General features: G+C 47.8%; 2 protein-coding genes and 1 pseudogene across 2 annotated transcripts; 2 read left to right on the forward strand and 1 right to left on the reverse strand.

The window, feature by feature from the left end:
• Nucleotides 1–193: 193 nt before the first annotated feature.
• LOC100194407 (uncharacterized) lies at nt 194–1,163 on the forward strand. The gene is made up of 2 exons (NM_001139435.1): nt 194–447; nt 601–1,163. The coding sequence occupies exons 1-2, from the start codon at nt 310–312 to the stop codon at nt 1,063–1,065; spliced, it is 603 nt and encodes a 200-aa protein (NP_001132907.1). The 5' UTR covers nt 194–309; the 3' UTR covers nt 1,066–1,163.
• A 1,703-nt stretch (nt 1,164–2,866) lies between these two features.
• On the forward strand, nt 2,867–5,978 carry LOC100285923 (set1 complex component swd2). Its single transcript, NM_001158812.2, has 9 exons — nt 2,867–3,012; nt 3,096–3,196; nt 3,756–3,929; nt 4,024–4,123; nt 4,258–4,374; nt 4,467–4,604; nt 4,711–4,792; nt 5,453–5,502; nt 5,578–5,978. Exons 1-9 carry the CDS (start codon nt 2,938–2,940, stop codon nt 5,695–5,697), a joined length of 957 nt encoding a protein of 318 aa, NP_001152284.2. The 5' UTR covers nt 2,867–2,937; the 3' UTR covers nt 5,698–5,978.
• Nucleotides 5,979–6,757: 779 nt separating this feature from the next.
• The window catches only part of LOC103631615 (farnesyl pyrophosphate synthase-like), a 32,861-nt pseudogene continuing 18,825 nt past the window's right edge, over nt 6,758–20,793 (reverse strand).

Consider the following 20,793-nt stretch of genomic DNA (forward strand, 5'->3'; position numbering starts at 1 on the left):
GAAATCAGCTATGTTTAGGCCTTTAGGGGCCGGGGAGCGAGAGGCTAAAACCAAGCTAAGAGACCATGGCGGCCGGGGAACCACGAGACGCAAGGAAAAGCCATGGCCAAAGCTGTGGCCGCCATCGTTCGTCTCCCCTATATAAACCGAACGACGTTTGGAAGCGGAAGCGGAACCATCAGCCTGTACATTCTCTCTCTCCTCTCTCGGCCTTCTTCGCGTGTTTCCCTCTTTTTCTTAGGCCGCCCTCTACACTTCTCGACATAACCATCGAGAGGGCGGTCGAGAGAAACGAGAGCGGCAGACACCATGGGGAGCTCGAGGACCATCGTTGCGTCCCCCCTGCTCCTCCTCGCCCTCCTCCTCCTGGCTTTCGCGGCCACCGCCGAGGCCCGCGTTGTCCCCGAGCTGTTTGGCGAGGACCAATTCCAGCGGACATGCAACCAGGTAGGCGCGGGGCGCCGCGCGCGTCGATCACCTTTTAGGCTTTTACTGTGCTGGGCTGTGCAACGCATGAGATTTTCGGATAGGTCGATCGATCGGTCGGGGCACGGGATTTGCTAATGCTCCGGCGGTTCTTTTGTGCCGCATCACTCGCAGGTGCACTTCAGGAAGATGTGCCAGAGCTTGACGAGGCTCCCGAGGGTGACAACGCCGCGCGAACTGCTGCTAGCGTCGATGCGCGTCGCGGCGGAGAAGGCCAGGGAGGCCAAGAGCCGGGTGGACGAGTTCGCGGCGAGGAACCACGAGGGCCGGCCGATGGAGTCCATCCTCGGAGCCTGCAGCAACGGGTACGACAACGTTGTGCAGACGCTCGAGGAGGCGCGGAAGATCGTCGCCACGCGGCCGGCGGCGGGCACCCAGGCCCAGGCCGACGACATGAACACGAAGCTGTCGGCCGCCGTCACGAGCGCCAGCGACTGCGACAACGCCTTCGCCGACTTCCCGGCGATTAGGTCCCCATTCTTGCCCATGCAGCGGAACGTCTACCGCCTCGTCGACAACGTCCTCAACATCTTCGTCGTCGTCAACCAGCCGGAGCACGCGCACAAGCACGGGCACTAGCCGCGTGCGCGCTGGCCGGCCTGCCAGTTGTAAGAGCCGGGATGGTGTTGTATCGATCTCCTTTCTGCACTTGAATATATATGTGAACAAGGCTTGAGAAAAATCTGTATTGCTAGTTGTAGTGTAACTTGATCAGGTTACTGCTAACACGGAATTTCAGGTTTAGCTTCTTGTTCTTGGTTTCAAAAAAAAAATGTGTGTCTCGCCAAAAGTACGACTTCACTTTTTGGCAGCCGGATGTTAGCTGTTGAAAATTAACTCATTTTTAATTGCTGGTAACATACACCTAAGGGGGTGTTTGGAAACAAATTTTTTCTGCTGTTATTATATATTTTGAGGTGGTTGATAACTCATCTTAAATCTATGTATACTACTCCGTACTCGATACTCATCTGAAACTATAGTATTGTTAATACTGCACTTGTTTTGCAGTTTTGGAACCAAAATTTCTCCCAAACATCATGATGTATTGGATACTTTGTAATCGAAAACTGAAGTATTGTAAATAATAGTAATATCATGATAAAAGTATGCTACAATATTTGAAAAACTGCAGTTTTAAAAACCGTGTTCCTAAATAGAGCCTAAGGGCCTTTTTGGAAATACAGTTTTGAAATATTGTAGTTTTGAGATACCATAATTTACAATTGTACATGACATAAATACTACGTTATTATTTTACCACAGTAAAACAACAGTATTGTTCAAAACCGAGGCCTATTTGGTTCCATTGAAAAATAAAGTATATATAGAGAGAAGAGAAGAAAATTGAGGTACTGAGTGGAGTTTCAAAAATTCCAAAAATACCACGGTTTTTGGTAAACCATGGTATTAAAAACTATGTTTTGTCTGTACAAACCAAACACTTTTTGAGTTCCAATACTATAATATCATCAAATACCATAATATTGTTTCAAAACTGCAAAAATATTACACCTCCAAACAAAACCTAAAACTAAAGCCTTATTTTCGACAATGACTTGTTAGCCATAGAAAATAAGATATTTTTTTAAAAGCTAACAAGAAACCGCTGAAAATGAATACGGCAGCTGAAATTTTACTTATTCCATATAGCTATCTTAGTTTCTTAGGTATAATGGATATAAATTCGTCTTCATCTCTTGTCTCCAGGAGAATCAGATCAATTATTACACTATCTTGTGACCACGCAAATGTCCTACTTAAAATTCAATTATAACATTATAAGACCATCCAAATGATGAAAAAAAATCACTGTTTGCTTCTAACGGCCATCCAAAGGACCAAAACAAAAAAAAAACCATGGCCAGTGCTATCATTTGACGGGCTTGGATAATGTTCTGCTTGTTGGCAGTTAGTTATCTTGATATGTGTCATGTAACGTGATTTTGTATCTGTGGATCGATTGCTAATCGGTCGTGTCATGAAATTTCAGTCAGAATTTGCGTTGCAATATAGTTACAGTCCAAATAGCGCCATTTGTCCCTTTAGTTCGCTTGTTGCTTCATTTTGGACAATTTGCAACTCATAATACTTATCGTTAATATTTCTAGTTTAAATGGATATCCATAATATTTTATTTTAATGAAAAGATGATTCCTCTATTGTCATGAATGCTCATCTGATCGGCTATAAACGTTCAGTGATTTTAGTTTTATTTATCACATTCGGGTCCACTGGGCTTGGTCGGATTTTGCTAATTGACAGCCGTTACGGCTTACGGCCCAACAGTTTTTACCTATAAAACGAAAGGCCCAACTGCACGGTTCGTTTTGTTTTAATAAAAAAGAAAAACAGAAAATAAGCACATCCTCCTCCATCACCAAATTGACGATTATATCGAAAATCTGGACGGCGGCGGACTCGATTGTAGCAGCAGCCGCCGGGAACAAGATGGCGGCGGCGTTGTCGCAGCTGGACGACGAGATCGTCCGCGGCATGGCCATCGGCGCTGTCTTCACCGACTATGTGAGTTCCGGTGGAAGCCCCAACCCACTTATTCCTTGGAAGGTTTTGGCCTCGCACTAATTCGCCGCCCAAATCGGCTGCAGGCCGGGAAGATAAACTGCCTCGACTTCCACCGCAAGGAAGATCTCCTCGTCACTTCCAGCGAGGACGACTCCATCCGCATGTACAACATCACCAGCGCGACGTGAGTACTGAGTACCCTAACCTTTGTTTGATTTCTCCCAACTTTTTTGATGCAGCTGTAATGTGTAGAATCTAATTGTGCGATGAGAAGTGTTGGGTTTACTGAGTGGTTTCAATGAACAGTTCGTGTTGCGATGTGATTTTTGGGTACCTCACTGCAAGAGATTGTAGAAACATTTTGTGTGTGCGTGAGGTTAGAACCACTGTCACTGGAGTAGATGCTGTTGAAGCTAATTTTCTAATGGTTAGATGCAGCATGCCAGCATGTTTGACAATGGCCAGTTAACATTCGATAAATATACATGGATTATTCCTTAGTGTTGCTCTTCTATCATGTTGACCATATTGCTAGAGATGTTTCTACTTGTGCTGGCAGGCAACATTTGTTTCGTTCTGGATGTTTTATGAAATCTTTGGATCATCCAGCAGTTCACATTACCCTGTTTTCCCTAGTCCTGTCATTATTCTCTATGTTCGGTAGAAGTTTGCTTTGTCATATGTAGTCCATCAAAGTTAAGCCACCAGTAATCAGTGCTAGAACCTGCTGACTATCGTTTCAGGTTGTTAAAGACTACATATCACAGGAAACATGGTGCTGACCGTGTCTGTTTTAGTCATCATCCAAGTTCTATCTTATGCTCTTCACGATACAACCTAGAGTCTGCAGAATCACTTCGTTATCTGTCATTGTATGACAACCGTTGCTTAAGATACTTCAAAGGACACAAAGACAGGTTTGTTTTATTTTTTCTTTTGATGCTGCTGCATTTCTTGTTTGTGGCAACACATTTCGAGGGGCAGATGCTGAGGTGTTCCCTTTCATCTCAGGGTCGTTTCATTATGTATGTCGCCTGTCAATGATAGCTTTATGTCAGGATCACTTGATCACAGTGTCAGAATATGGGATCTTCGCGTAAATGCTTGTCAGGTTGGCTACCAATTTTGAGTGAAACTTAGTTGATGAGCTCACTATAGCAACCAACTATGCTTATTTTACATTTATGGGATGAAAGATGCTATTTATCCTCGAGGCTCTTTCATGCTTACTCATCTATCAATCAGGGCATACTAAGGCTGCGTGGTAGACCTTCTGTCGCATATGATCAGCAGGGACTTGTTTTTGCTGTAGCAATGGAAGGAGGTGCTATTAAGTTATTTGATTCCCGGTCATATGACAAGGTATGTAGTGAATGTAATACAGAACAGCCACATATTTGTGGAAGCCTGGAAGGTGTGTGAAATATTTATCTTGTGAATAAATTCAATTTCAGGGTCCATTTGACACTTTCTTGGTTGGTGGAGATACAGCTGAAGTTTCTGACATCAAATTTAGCAACGATGGCAAGTCTATGCTTTTGACAACAACTAACAACCATATATATGTTCTGGATGCATATGGAGGGGATAAGTTGAGTCATATTATCTTACCCATTTTCTTTGCTTCAGATACCCATCCTTGTGGTGCACATTTTCTGATGTTACATCCTTTTGCTAATATCTCAACGTAATTTGCAGAGGTGTGGCTTTAGTTTAGAGCCATCTCCCAATGTAACAAATGAAGCTGCTTTCACTCCAGATGGTCAATATGTAATTTCAGGTAATTGCATATTCTGGTTCATATGAAAAATTGCCCTCTAGTTTCCACACACTTGAGGCCTAACAAGGTGCTGTCTTTTTTTGTATCTCAACTTCTGCCTTCTCTTTGCATTGCTTTTGTGGATAGATCTGGCTAGTAACAGGATTTACTATGTTATTTGCCTTCAGTTTCACTTTTGCCATTGACCAACCATGTATATTTAGGGGGGACATATCTGGTGCACATAGAAGACTGGTGCACATGGTGCACATATTAAATCATCACCACTTATTTTAGATCTAACGTCTCTAGTTGATTATTCAATTTACAAATAACACCTTCCACCACTACACACCACCACGTTGAAGGGTGTCCTTAGTAAAATGTACCAAACAACTAGAGACGTTAGATCTAAAATGAGTGGTGATGATTTAATATGTGCACCATGTGCACCATTGTTCCATGTGCACCAGATATGTTGTCATATTTAGGAACCTATACTGCCTAAGTGTTACCGTCCAATAAAAAAAATGCAGTGATGATTATTGTACCATATGGCAGTATACATCGTTCTAGTGCACCTTAGACTTTACATATATGCTTCTATGAATAAACCTTGGAAATTTGAATGTAAATGGTGATTTTTCCTAGGAGAGCTATTTAATATGTTTGTTTTTGCAGGATCAGGTGATGGAACCCTGCACGCTTGGAACATCAATACAGTACAAGAGGTGCTTTTCTTTAATCAGGATTTTAACATGTCTTGTTGGGTTGCTACGACTCTTAGTGTCAGATTACTTTTGCAGATTGCTTGTTGGAACAGTCACATTGGTCCGATTACAGCATTGAAGTGGGCCCCTCGTCGAGCGATGTTTGCAACTGCATCAACTGCCCTAACTTTCTGGATTCCCAACCAATCGAATTAGGATCAGGTGCATGGAGAAAGAAGGGATGTGACTTCATGTATGTTAACGTAGCAAATGTTCATATCTTGTTCTTTTGTCCAAAAGATAGATGCCATGTATGAAATCACTTCATTACCATCTACGGAAACATTGACATGTTTCCAGGCAGATACTTGTTGTAGTGCTCCCTTATTTATATGTACTATACTAATACACCTGCCTGTTAAATTGTTGTAACATAGTTCTAGGCAGATACTTGTAGTGCCTCCTTCCTTATTTTATTTTATGTACACTTGCCTGTTAAATTATCGTGTTCTTGAAAGACCGGGGGGTGTTCGGTTTGAGGAATCAAACTATTCAAAATGAGGTGGTGCATTATGGATCCATTATTCAAATTTAGTGGGATGACCACATTTCTAATATTAGTACTAACTATGAAGAATGAGGTGATAATGAATCAAATTATTTCATTCTAAAAACCAAACAAAAAAAGTTATAGATTCCTAAGGTTGACTCCAACCATTCCCCCTCCTAAATTTTCTTATCCATATTTTCTATTCATATTTAAATATCTTCCTCTTAACTATTTTTCCCTATTTCATCCCCTCTCTAGTCATTCTCCCTATTTAACTCTATTTATTCTTTAACAGAGCTATTTCACTTTTTACATCAGTTTTTGTATTTTTAAAAAATACTACCATATTTATGGTGCCATAATACACATTGTTATGAGTTTATTATACTAAAAAGAAATTAATTTTATAGTTAAAGCACTAATAAACAAAATGAGGGGAGGTTAGAACTCCTACACATGGTAGGATTCTTCCCGTGGAGAGGGTGCCGGACGGTGCCTCCTCTCACCATTCCTACACCCCGTACGGGACAGCAGGGGGGGGGGGGGGCGTACAACGTGAGCTGTTGAAGCTCACCTAAGGGCCTGTTAAAATTCAGAGCAGCAAGGTGCATCATACTACATCGATTTTTTTCTTTTTCAACTAGAAAAGCTCCACATCATGCTACATCGTTTTTTTTTCTTTTTTTGAACCACATCATACTACAGCAGCAATGTGAGGAAGTCCGGTCTGTGTCAAGCATACGATGGAGTAACAGCTCCTGAGCTCCTCATCCAAGAGCACCCTACTTTTGCCTCTTGTAGATCTTGTGCAAAAAGGACTTCAGCACGTTCTGAACCGCGATGCTTGACTGGGATTCAATGTCTGTAATCAGCTTCTTGAAGCTCTCATTCTCGTACTCCTGAAATACTGCCTGGAAGAAAATGATAAACAAAAGGTCAGACTTTAGTAAGGTTTGAGAAGGGGCTTCAGTACGTCATCCTATTTTCAGACAAAGAAGAAAAGGGAAAAGGTGCGGCTGATCGCTACTTCATGCAGTTTGGTTTCAGTAACATATAAATATGGCAATTATCAAAACTTGTATATGAACATATGGGGTGTTCAGTTTGGTTTGATAATATGGTGGTCCATGGTGATGCGTCACCTTGCCATTCCTCGCCTTTTTGTTTGGTTTGTTGAATGGAATTAACTTGATGCATTACCACCTCATTTCTCACAAACTAATAATTAGTATAGGCATGAGAGATGGACTCATGTTAAATCATCCTCGTCTACTATGGGAACCAGACACCCCCACACTATATGCAAAATGGGCGTCACATTGATCTTTAATCAGTATTTACTGCATTATGTTTATGGTGGGCTTACATGAGCAAGTGATTACAATCTACAGATAAATAGAAAGCCTCATCAAGGGTAGAGACAGACCTCTAGGTTAAGGGTCTGTTTGGTTAGGTTGTGGCTGTGAAAAAAGTTGTTGTGGGCTGTAAGCTGTGGAAAAAGCTGTTGTAGCCTGAAAGCTGTTAAAAAGCTAAAAACTGTTTGGTGGAAACAACTAAAAGTCGTTAAAAATTCTTCGATATATGTTTTTATAGTTCCATCCGAAAAGCCACTAAAAACAGGTCCAGAGGTGCTTTCAGATTTGCACTACGAGAAAGTCGGCTTTTAGAAAAATTTGCTTCCTGGATCCAGCCCTTTGGTTGGCTTTTAGCTTTTAAGGGGGCAAAAGCCAAAGCCAAAAGTCAAACCAAACACACCCTAAGTTTTTTGTAGTGGTTCTTCATTTTTGCCACACAAGCTGTATCTTTTTTGCCATAAGTTTCCTGCAGAGCCATCAATTGTGTAAACCTTTAGACAGCAAAGTTCTAATCATTTCAAAGAGGTCTGGAGATGACCTACAAATAGAATGCACTTTTGGCTCTAATCAGCACGATCAAGGGCTTGCACAACTAGCCATGAGCACTTGTAATCTTCAATGTCGGTGCCGATCTACATTAAAAATTAACATCTATCAAATCACAATAGCTAAGAGAAAAAAATAAATATGGCAAGGATGCTAGTTCAAGTTACTGCAATAGAATGCACTACACCAACCTTGCCAATAAATTCAGGATCGCCATAACAATCCGGATAGTCATCCTGACAGAGAACAATCATTGTAAACTAATGCCTGTAACAGAAAATAGTTAACATAGTGTCGGGGACCATAATTAGGGGTACCCTCAAGGCTCCTAATTCTCAGCTGGTAACCCCCATCAGCATAAAGCTGCAAAGGCCTGATGGGTGCGATTAAGTCAGGGATCAGTCCATACGAGGGACTCGATCACGCCTCGCCCGAGCCTGGCCTCGGACAAGGGCAGCCGACCCCGGAGTATCTCCGTCTCGCCCGAGGCCCCCCTCCAGCGGCGAACGTGTTCCCGGCTCGTCCGAGGCCCTGTCTTCGCCAAGAAGCAACCCTGACCAAATCGCCGCACCGACCGACCAAGTCGCAGGAGAATTTAATGCAAAGGTGGTCTGACACCTTTATCCTGACGCGCGCCCCCCAGAGCCGGAGTGACCGCCGTCACTTCGCCGCTCCCCTGACCGGCCTGGCAGAAAGACAGCGCCGCCTGCGCCGCTCCGACTGCGGTGCCACTTGACAGAGTGAGGCTGACAGGCAGTCAGGCCCGGCCGCAGGCACCATAGGAAACTCCGCTCCGCCCGACCCAGGGCTCGGACTCGGGCTAAGCCCCGGAAGACGGCGAACTCCGCTCCGCCCGACCCAGGGCTCGGACTCGGGCTAAGCCCCGGAAGACGGCGAACTCCGCTCCGCCCGACCCAGGGCTCGGACTCGGGCTAAGCCCCGGAAGACGGCGAACTCAGCTCCGCCCGACCCAGGGCTCGGACTCGGGCTCGGCCCCAGAAGACGACGAACTCCGCTTCGCCCGACCCCAGGGCTCGGACTCCGCCCCGGCATCAGCCGGCGAACTCCGCTCCGCCCGACCCAGGGCTCGGGCTCGGGCTCGGCCTTAGAAGACGACGAACTCCGCTTCGCCCGACCCCAGGGCTCGGACTCCGCCCCGGCATCAGCTGGCGATCTCCGCTTCGCCCGACCCCAGGGCTCGGACTCCGCCCCGGCATCAGCCGGCGATCTCCGCCTCGCCCGAACCAGGGGCTCGGACTCGACCTCGGCCACGGAAGACAGACTCGACCTCGGCTTCGGAGGAGCTTCCACGTCGCCCAACCTAGGGCGCAGACCAGCCACGACAACGGGAGGCGCCATCATCACCCTACCCTGAACTGACTCGGGCCACGGGGAACAAGACCGGCGTCCCATCTGGCTCGCTCCACCAGATAGGCAATGATGGCGCCCCGCATACTCTGTGACGACGGCGGCTCTCAGCCCCCTTACGGAAGCAAAAGGACGTCAGCAAGGACTCAACAGCTCCGACAGTTGTCCCTCCACCAGGCTCCATCGCTCCTCCGACGGCCACGACATCACACCAGCAGGGTGCCAAAATCTCTCCGGCTGCCACGACGACATGTACTTAGGGCACTAGCTCTCCTCCGCTAGACACGTAGCACTCTGCTACACCCCCATTGTACACCTGGATCCTCTCCTTACGCCTATAAAAGGAAGGACCAGGGCCCTCTTAGAGAGGGTTGGCCGCGCGGGGACGAGGACGAGACAGGCGCTCGCGTGAGGCCGCTCGCTCCCTCTCCCGCGTGGACGCTTGTAACCCCCTACTGCAAGCGCACCCGACCTGGGCGCGGGACGAACACGAAGGCCGCGGGATTCCCACCTCTCTCACGCCGGTCTCCGGCCACCTCGCTTCCCCCCTTTGCGCTCGGCCTCGCGCTCGACCCATCTGGGCTGGGGCACGCGACAACATTCACTCGTCGGCCTAGGGACCCCCCGGTCTCGAAACGCCGACAGTTGGCGCGCCAGGTAGGGGCCTGCTGCGTGTTGACGAACAGCTTCCCGTCAAGCTCCAGATGGGCAGTCTCCAGCAACCTCTCCAACCCGGGACGGCGCTCCGTTTCGGGAGTCTTGAGTTCATGTCCCTCGACGGCAGCTACGACATGATACTCCTTCCACCGCCGTGCGACAACGACAATGACGGCCGACAGCCCGCCCGCCGGCGGCGGAATCGACGACGTCTTCCCCGCGTGGTGGAAGAACAACATTCGTGCTCACCCCGTCCTCTCCCCCGCCGACGGAGGAGGAGGCGGGGCAACCAAGGCCAAGCAGGAGGCAGCGCCTCGTCGGCTGTCGAGCGAGTTGACGACACCAGCACCCCAACGGGGGGCGCACCGGGCATCGACCCCGTGCTTGAGACGAAGACGAGCGCCGTCTCCCCGCAACGTGCCGATCCCGGGCAAACGGACGACGCCAGCGCGCTCGCGAAAGGCTTGCTGGACGTCACCCTTGTACCTGAGACGACGGCGCAGTCAGTCCCTGACGTGACCTCATCGCCGCCCGTCGACCAAAAGGTACCGACCGATTCCCATCCCACGTCTTTCGGATTCAGCCTCGACCCGCCTAGCGGCATCGCTTTGGCGGGTGCTCACGTAGAGGCGAGTCCAAACCCTCTGAGGTTTCGTATGCGGTCACCTTGGGACCGGCTGACGGACGTCTCGACCTACGGGCCCTCTGGGTCCGAGGAAGACGACGAGCCCAACATCTGTTGGGATTTCTCTGGACTTGGCAACCCCAGTGCCATGCGGGACTTCATGACCGCATGCGACTACCGCCTTTCTGACTGTTCCGACGGTAGTCGTAGCCTCGGCGACGAGGACTGCAGCCCAAGTCGCGAATGCTTCCACGTCGATCTGGGGGGTCCCTCCGAAGGCAACCATCTCGGCATGCCGGAGGACGGTGATCTCCCCAGGCCGGTGCCTCGCGTTGACATCCCACGGGAGCTAGCTGTGGTCCCCGTTCAGGCGGGGGGCCATGACCCACAGCTCGAGCAAATCCGCGGGGTACAGGCCAGGTTCGACGAGGGAGAAGGAGCGCTTGAGCCGATCCGTCGGGACGTCGGGCAGGCATGGGCGGGCCAGCCTCCGGCCGGAGAAATACGTCATCTGCCCCAGGGCCTCCAGCACCGCATCGCCGACGACGTCAGGTTCAGGCCGCCACCCGCATCTAGTGGGGTCGGCCAGAACCTGGCGGCAGCGGCAATGCTTCTTCGCGCGATGCCGGAGCCATCAACCACCGAGGGGCGGCGAATCCAGGGAGAGCTCAAGAATCTCCTGGAAGGCGCCGCGGTCCGACGGGCCGAGAGCTCCACCTCCCGAAGGCAGGGGTACCCCTCGGAACCTCATGTCGCGACTTCCCGATTCATGCGGGAAGCCTCGGTCTGCCCCGGGCGCACGCTCAACACAGCGACTGCGGCCCCGGGTCGCCTCGGCAACGAGCACCATCACCGCGACCGTCAGGCCCACCTCGACGAGAGGGTGCACCGAGGCTACCACTCCAGGCGTGGGGGACGCTACGACAACGGGGAGGATCGGAGTCCCTCGCCCGAGCCACCCGGTCCGCAGGCCTTCAGCCGAGCCATACGACGGGTGCCGTTCCCGACCCGGTTCCGACCCCCGACTACTATCACAAAGTACTCGGGGGAGACGAGACCGAAACTGTGGCTCATGGACTACCGTCTGGCCTGTCAACTGGGTGGAACGGACGATGACAACCTCATCATCCGCAACCTCCCCCTGTTCCTCTCCGACACCGCTCGCGCCTGGTTAGAGCACCTGCCTCCGGGGCAGATCTCCAACTGGGACGACCTGGTCCAAGCTTTTGCCGGGAATTTCCAGGGTACATACGTGCGCCCTGGGAATTCCTGGGACCTTCGAAGATGCCGACAGCAGCCGGGAGAGTCTCTCCGGGACTACATCCGGCGATTCTCGAAGCAGCGCACCGAGCTGCCCAACATCACCGACTCGGATGTCATCGACGCGTTCCTCGCTGGCACCACCTGCCGCGACCTGGTGAGCAAGCTGGGTCGCAAGACCCCCACCAGGGCGAGCGAGCTGATGGACATCGCCACCAAGTTCGCCTCCGGCCAGGAGGCGGTCGAGACTATCTTCCGGAAGGACAAGCAGCCCCAGGGCCGCCCTTCGGAAGATGCCCCCGAGGCGTCAACTCAGCGCGGCGCCAAGAAGAAGGGCAAGAAGAAGTCGCAAGCGAAACGCGCCGCCGCCGACGCGGACCTTGTCGCCGCCGCCGAGTACAAGAACCCTCGGAAGCCCCCGGAGGTGCCAACCTCTTCGACAAGATGCTCAAGGAGCCGTGCCCCTATCACCAGGGGCCCGTCAAGCACACCCTTGAGGAGTGTTGATAGTCACCTAGAGGGGGGGTGAATAGGGCGAAACTGAAATTTACAAAAATAATCACAACTACAAGCCGGGGTTAGCGTTAGTAATAATAAATGAGTCCGCGAGAGAGGGCGCAAAACAAATCGCAAGCAAATAAGGAGAGTGACACGCGGATTTGTTTTACCGAGGTTCGGTTCTCGCAAACCTACTCCCCGTTGAGGAGGCCACAAAGGCCGGGTCTCTTTCAACCCTTCCCTCTCTCAAACGGTCCCTCGGACCGAGTGAGCTTTCCTTCTTCTCAATCAACCGGGAACAAAACTTCCCCGCAAGGGCCACCACACAATTGGTGCCTCTTGCCTTGGTTACAATTGAGTGTTGATCACAAGAGCAAAAGAGAAAGAAAGAATGCGATCCAAGCGCAAGAGCTCAAAAGAACACGGCAAATCACTCTCTCTAGTCACTAGGGTTTTGTGTGGAATTGGAGAGGATTTGATCTCTTTGAATGTGTCTAGAATTGAATGCCTAGCTCTTGTAAGTGGTTGAGAAGTGGGAAAACTTGGATGGCTATGAATGTGGGGTGGTTGGGGTATTTATAGCCCCAACCACCAAACTTGACCGTTGGCTGGAGGCTTCTGTTCGATGGCGCACCGGACAGTCCGGTGCACACCGGACAGTCCGGTGCCCCTGCCACGTCAGCGTTGCCGTTGGATTCTAGCCGTTGGAGCTTCTGACTTGTGGGCCCGCCTGGGTGTCCGGTGCACACCGGACATGCACTGTTTGATGTCCGGTGCACCGGTATGGGCAGCCCTGACGTCTGCGCGCGCTGCGCGCGCATTTAATGCACGGCAGGGAGCCGTTGGCGCCGCAGGGAGCCGTTGCTCCGCTGGCACACCGGACAGTCCGGTGCACACCGGACAGTCCGGTGAATTTTAGCGGAGAGGCTGCCGCGCTAACCCGAGGCTGACGAGTTCCGGAAGCCGATCTTCCTTGGAGCACCGGACATGTCCGGTGCACACCGGACAGTCCGGTGAATTATAGCGCGCCGGCTTCCGAGAAATCCCGAGGGTGAGGAGTTTGAGTCTGGGTCCCCTGGTGCACCGGACAGGTACTGTTCACTGTCCGGTGGCACACCGGACAGTCCGGTGCGCCAGACCAGGGGTGCCCTCGGTTGCCCCTTTGCCCCTTTATTGAATCCAACACTTGGTCTTTTTATTGGCTGAGTGTGAACCTTTTACACCTGTATAATCTATACACTTGGGCAAACTAGTTAGTCCAAAGATTTGTGTTGGGCAATTCAACCACCAAAATTATATAAGAACTAGGTGTAAGCCTAATTCCCTTTCAATCTCCCCCTTTTTGGTGATTGATGCCAACACAAACCAAAGCAAATATCGAAGTGCATAATTGAACTAGTTTGCATAATGTAAGTGCAAAGGTTACTTGGAATTGAGCTAATAAAACTACTTACAAGATATGCATGGAATGTTTCTTTCTTATATAACATTTTGGACCACGTTTGCACCACATGTTTTGTTTTTGCAGAACCTTTTGTAAATCCTTTTCATAGATCTTTTGCAAATAGTCAAAGGTGAATAAATGAGAGTTTGCAAAAGCATTTTCAAGATTTGAAATTTCCTCCCCCTGTTTCAAATGCTTTTCCTTTGACTAAACAAAACTCCCCCTAAAAGAGATCCACCTCTTAGTGTTCAAGAGGGTTTTGATATATTTTTGAAATACTACTTTCTCCCCCTTTTGAACACAATAGGATACCAAATGATAAAGACTTTTGGAAAACGCTAAGTTTTGAATTTGGTGGTGGTGGTGCGGTCCTTTTGCTTTGGGCTCATTTCTCCCCCTTTTTGGCATGAATCGCCAAAAACGGAGTCATTAGAGCCCTGAAAGTGCAATCTTCCCCTTTGGTCATAAATAAGTGAGTTAAGATTATACCAAAGACGAAGTCCTGTTGCGTTTGAGCTATTACTCTCTCCCCCAAGGATGAAGTCTTTTTTTCTTGATGCTCATTTCTCCCCCAAAGACGAGAGAGTTGCTCGGAGTGATGGCGAAGCATGAGTTACGGAGTGGAAGCCTTTGTCTTCGCCGAAGACTCCAATTCCCTTTCAATATACCTATGACTTGGTTTGAAATCGACTTGAAAACACATTTGTCATAGCATATAAAAGAGATATGATCTAAGGTATTCAAAAGAGCTATGTGTGCAAGCTTAGCAAAAGAAATTTCTAGAATCAAGAATATTGAGCTCATGCCTAAGTCTGGTAAAAGATTGTTCATCAAGTGGCTTGGTAAAGATATCGGCTAATTGATCTTTAGTATTAATGTAAGAAATCTCGATATCCCCCTTTTGTTGGTGATCCCTAAGAAAATGATACCGAATGGCTATGTGCTTAGTGCGGCTATGCTCGACGGGATTGTCGGCCATTTTGATTGCACTCTCATTATCACATAGCAAAGGGACTTTGGTTAATTTGTAACCGTAGTCCCGCAAGGTTTGCCTCATCCAAAGCAATTGCGCGCAACAATGTCCTGCGGCAATGTACTCGGCTTCGACGGTGGACAGAGCGACCGAATTTTGCTTCTTTGAAGCCCATGACACCAAGGATCTTCCCAAGAACTGGCAAGTCCCCGATGTGCTCTTCCTATTGATTTTGCACCCTGCCCAATCGGCATCCGAATAACCAATTAAATCAAATGTGGATCCCCTAGGGTACCAAAGCCCAAACTTAGGAGTGTAAGCCAAATATCTCAAGATTCGTTTTACGGCCGTAAGGTGTGATTCCTTAGGGTCGGATTGGAATCTTGCACACATGCACACGGAAAGCATAATGTCCGGTCGAGATGCACATAAATAAAGCAATGAACCAATCATCGACCGGTATACCTTTTGATCCACGGACTTACCTCCCGTGTCGAGGTCGAGATGCCCATTAGTTCCCATGGGTGTCTTGATGGGTTTGGCATCCTTCATCCCAAACTTAGCAAGAATGTCTTGAGTGTACTTCGTTTGGCTAATGAAGGTGCCCTCTTGGAGTTGCTTGACTTGGAATCCTAGAAAATACTTCAACTCCCCCATCATTGACATCTCGAATTTCTGTGTCATGATCCTACTAAACTCTTCACATGTAGACTCGTTAGTAGACCCAAATATAATATCATCAACATAAATTTGGCATACAAACAAGTCATTTTCAAGAGTTTTAGTAAAGAGTGTAGGATCGGCCTTGCCGACTTTGAAGCCATTTGCAATAAGGAAATCTCTAAGGCATTCATACCATGCTCTTGGGGCTTGCTTGAGCCCATAAAGCGCCTTAGAGAGCCTATAAACATGGTTAGGATACTCACTGTCTTCAAAGCCGGGAGGTTGCTCAACATAGACCTCTTCCTTGATTGGTCCATTGAGGAAGGCACTCTTCACGTCCATTTGATAAAGCTTGAAGCCATGGTAAGTAGCATAGGCTAATAATATGCGAATTGACTCAAGCCTAGCTACAGGTGCATAGGTTTCACCGAAATCCAAACCTTCGACTTGTGAATACCCTTTGGCTACGAGTCGAGCTTTGTTCCTTGTCACCACACCATGCTCATCTTGCTTGTTGCGGAAGACCCATTTGGTTCCTACAACATTTTGGTTAGGACGTGGAACTAAATGCCATACCTCGTTCCTCGTGAAATTGTTGAGCTCCTCTTGCATTGCCACCACCCAATCCGAATCTTGGAGAGCTTCCTCTATCCTGTGTGGCTCAATAGAGGAAACAAAGGAGTAATGTTCGCAAAAATGTGCAACCCGAGATCTAGTAGTTACCCCCTTATGAATATCGCCGAGGATGGTGTCGACGGGGTGATCTCGTTGAATTGCTTGGTGGACTCTTGGGTGTGGCGGTCTTGGTTCTTCCTCATCCTCCTTTTCTTGATCATTTGCATCTCCCCCTTGATCATTGCCGTCATCTTGAGGTGGCTCATCTTCTTGATTTTGCTCTTCATGATTTTGAGCCTCATCCTCATTTTGAGTTGGTGGAGATGCTTGCATGGAGGAGGATGGTTGATCTTGTGTACTTGGAGGCTCTTCGGATTCCTTAGGACACACATCCCCGATGGACATGTTCCTTAGCGCGATACATGGAGCCTGTTCTTCACCTATCTCATCAAGATCAACTTGCTCTACTTGAGAGCCGTTAGTTTCATCAAACACAACGTCACATGAGACTTCAACTAGTCCAGTGGACTTGTTGAAGACCCTATATGCCCTTGTGTTTGAGTCATAACCAAGTAAAAAGCCTTCTACAGTTTTAGGAGCAAATTTAGATTTTCTACCTCTTTTAATAAGAATGAAGCATTTGCTACCAAAAACTCTAAAATATGAAATGTTGGGCTTTTTACCGGTTAGGAGTTCATATGATGTCTTCTTGAGGATTCGGTGAAGATATAACCGGTTGATGGCGTAACAGGCGGTGTTGACCGCTTCGGCCCAAAACCGGTCCGGTGTCTTGTACTCATCAAGCATGGTTCTTGCCATGTCCAATAGAGTTCGATTCTTCCTCTCCACTACACCATTTTGTTGTGGCGTGTAGGGAGAAGAGAACTCATGCTTGATGCCCTCCTCCTCAAGGAAGCTTTCAACTTGAGAGTTCTTGAACTCCGTCCCATTGTCGCTTCTTATTTTCTTGATCCTTAAGCTGAACTCATTTTGAGCCCGTCTCAAGAATCCTTTTAAAGTCTCTTGGGTTTGAGATTTTTCCTGTAAGAAGAATACCCAAGTGAAGCGAGAATAATCATCCACAATAACTAGACAGTACTTACTCCCGCCGATGCTTATGTAAGCGATCGGGCCGAATAGATCCATGTGTAGGAGCTCCAGTGGCCTGTCAGTCGTCATTATGTTCTTGTGTGGATGATGAGTGCCAACTTGCTTCCCTGCTTGGCATGCGCTACAAATCCTGTCTTTCTCAAAATGAACATTGGTTAGTCCTAAAATGTGCTCTCCCTTTAGAAGCTTATGAAGATTCTTCATCCCAACATGGGCTAGTCGGCGGTGCCAGAGCCAACCCATGTTAGTCTTAGCAATCAAACATGTGTCGAGCTCAGCTCTATCAAAATCTACTAGGTATAGCTGACCCTCTAACACACCCTTAAATGCTATTGAATCATCACTTCTTCTAAAGACAGTGACACCTATATCAGTAAAAAGACAGTTGTAGCCCATTTGACATAATTGGGAAACAGAAAGCAAGTTGTAATCTAATGAATCTACAAGAAAAACATTGGAAATAGAATGGTCAGGAGATATAGCAATTTTACCCAAACCTTTGACCAAACCTTGATTTCCATCCCCGAATGTGATGGCTCGTTGGGGATCCTGTTTTTTCTCATATGAGGAGAACATCCTTTTCTCCCCGGTCATGTGGTTTGTGCACCCGCTGTCGAGTATCCAACTTGTGCCCCCGGATGCATAAACCTACAAAACAAGTTTAGTTCTTTGTTTTAGGTACCCAAACGGTTTTGGGTCCTTTAGCATTAGATACAAGAACTTTGGGTACCCAAACACAAGTCTTGGAGCCCTTGTGTTTGCCCCCAACAATTTTGGCAACTACCTTGCCAGATTTGCTAGTCAACACATAAGATGCATCAAAAGTTTTAAATGAAATGGCATGATCATTTGATGCATTAATAGTTTTCTTTCTAGGCAACTTGGCATGGGTTGGTTGCCTAGATCTAGATGTCTCACCCTTATACATAAAAGCATAATTAGGGCCAGAGTGAGACTTCCTAGAATGAATTTTCTTAATCTTATTCTCAGGATACCCGGCAGGGTACAAAATGTAACCCTCGTTATCCTGAGGCATGGGAGCCTTGCCCTTAACAAAGTTAGACAAGTTCTTAGGAGGGGCATTAGTTTTGACATTGTCTCCCCTTTGAAAGCCAATGCCGTCCTTAATGCCCGGGCGTCTCCCATTATAGAGCATGCTTCTAGCCAATTTAAATTTTTCATTTTCTAAGTCATGCTCTCTAATTTTAGCATTAAGTTGTGCTATGTGATCATTTTGTTTTTTAATTAAGGCAAGGTGATCATGGATAGCATCAACATTAATATCTCTACATCTAGTGCAAATGGACACATGCTCAATAGTAGATGTAGAGGGTTTGCAAGACTTTAATTCAATAACCTTAGCATGCAACAAGTCATTCTTAGTTCTAAGGTCAGAAATAGTAGTATTGCAAACATCAAAATCCTTAGCCTTAGCAATTAATTTCTCATTCTCATTTCTAAGGCTAGCGATGGAAGCATTCAATTCATCAATCCTAGCAAGCAAATTAACATCATCATTTCTAGGATCAATGCAAACATGAGAATCAACCTTAGCCAACAAATTAGCATTTTCATTTCTAAGGTTGTCTAAAATCTCATGGCAAGTGCTTAGCTCACTAGATAATTTTTCACATTTTTCTCTTTCTAGAGCATAAGCATTTTTAATCTTAACATGTTTCTTGTTTTCCTTGATTAGGAAGTCCTCTTGGGAGTCCAAGAGATCATCCTTTTCATGGATAGCACTAATTAGCTCATTTAATTTTTCTTTTTGTTCCATGTTAAGGTTGGCAAAAAGAATACGCAAGTTATCCTCCTCATTTTTATCATCCTCATCACTAGATGTTTCATATTTAGTGGAGGACTTTGATTTTACCTTCTTTTTGCCGTCCTTGGCCATGAGGCACTTGTGGCCGACGTTGGGGAAAAGGAGGCCTTTGGTGACGGCGATGTTGGCGGCGTCCTCGTCGTCGGAGGAGTCGCTTGAGCTTTCGTCGGAGTCCCACTCCCGACAAACGTGGGCATCGCCGCCCTTCTTCTTGTAGTACTTCTTCTTCTCCTTCCTCTTGCCCTTCTTGTCGTTGTCCCTGTCACTATCACTTGATAATGGACATTTAGCAATGAAGTGACCGGGCTTACCGCACTTGTAGCAAACCTTCTTGGAACGGGATTTGTAGTCCTTCCCCTTCCGTTGCTTGAGGATTTGCCGGAAGCTTTTGATGATTAGGGCCATCTCCTCGTTGTCGAGCTTGGAGGCGTCAATTGGTTGTCTACTTGGTGTAGACTCCTCTTTCTTCTCCTCCGTTGCCTTGAAGGCCACGGGTTGCGCCTCGGATGTGGAAGGCTCATCAAGCTCGTTGATCTTCTTGGAGCCCTTAATCATGCATTCAAAACTAACAAAATTCCCGATGACTTCTTCGGGGGTCATTTGTGTATATCTAGGATTGCCACGAATTAATTGTACTTGAGTAGGGTTAAGGAAAATAAGGGCTCTCAGAATAACCTTAACCACTTCGTGGTCATCCCATTTTGTGCTCCCGAGGTTGCGCACTTGGTTCACCAAGGTCTTGAGCCGGTTGTACATGTCTTGTGGCTCCTCCCCTTGGCGAAGACGGAAGCGACCGAGCTCCCCCTCGATCGTTTCCCGCTTGGTGATCTTGGTGAGTTCATCACCCTCATGCGCCGTCTTGAGTAGGTCCCAAATCTCCTTGGCGTTCTTCAACCCTTGTACTTTGTTGTATTCCTCCTTGCTTAAAGAGGCAAGGAGAATGGTTGTGGCTTGAGAGTTGAAGTGCTCAATTTGGGCCACTTCGTCCGTGTCGTAGTCCTCATCCCCTACGGATGGTACCTGTACACCATACTCAACAACATCCCATAATCTTTTGTGGAGAGAGGTTAGATGAAATTGCATCAAATTACTCCACATAGCATAATCTTCACCATTAAAAGTTGGTGGTTTGCCTAATGGGACGGAAAGTAAAGGTGTATGTTTAGGAACGCGAGGGTAGCGTAGGGGGATCTTACTATACTTCTTACGCTCTTGGCGTTTAGAAGTGACGGACGCCGCGTCGGAGCCGGAGGTGGAGGTCGATGAAGTGTCGGTCTCGTAGAAGACCACCTTCCTCATCCTTTTGTGCTTGTCCCCACTCCGATGCGGCTTGTGAGAAGATTTTTCCTTCTTCTCCTTATGGTGAGAAGAGGAAGATCTTTTCTCCTTTCGCTTGGAGGATTTCTTCTTCTTCTCTCTTCTCTTGGTGCGGGACTCTTCCGATGAAGATGAAGTGCTCCCTTGGCTTGTAGTGGGCTTGTCGTCGCCGGTCTCCATCTCCTTCTTGGCGTGATCTCCCGACATCACTTCGAGCGGTTAGGCTCTAATGAAGCACCGGGCTCTGATACCAATTGATAGTCGCCTAGAGGGGGGGTGAATAGGGCGAAACTGAAATTTACAAAAATAATCACAACTACAAGCCGGGGTTAGCGTTAGTAATAATAAATGAGTCCGCGAGAGAGGGGGCAAAACAAATCGCAAGCAAATAAGGAGAGTGACACGCGGATTTGTTTTACCGAGGTTCGGTTCTCGCAAACCTACTCCCCGTTGAGGAGGCCACAAAGGCCGGGTCTCTTTCAACCCTTCCCTCTCTCAAACGGTCC

This window comes from Zea mays, chromosome 6, assembly GCF_902167145.1.
Source record: "Zea mays cultivar B73 chromosome 6, Zm-B73-REFERENCE-NAM-5.0, whole genome shotgun sequence".
NCBI classification, from domain to species: Eukaryota; Viridiplantae; Streptophyta; class Magnoliopsida; order Poales; family Poaceae; genus Zea; species Zea mays.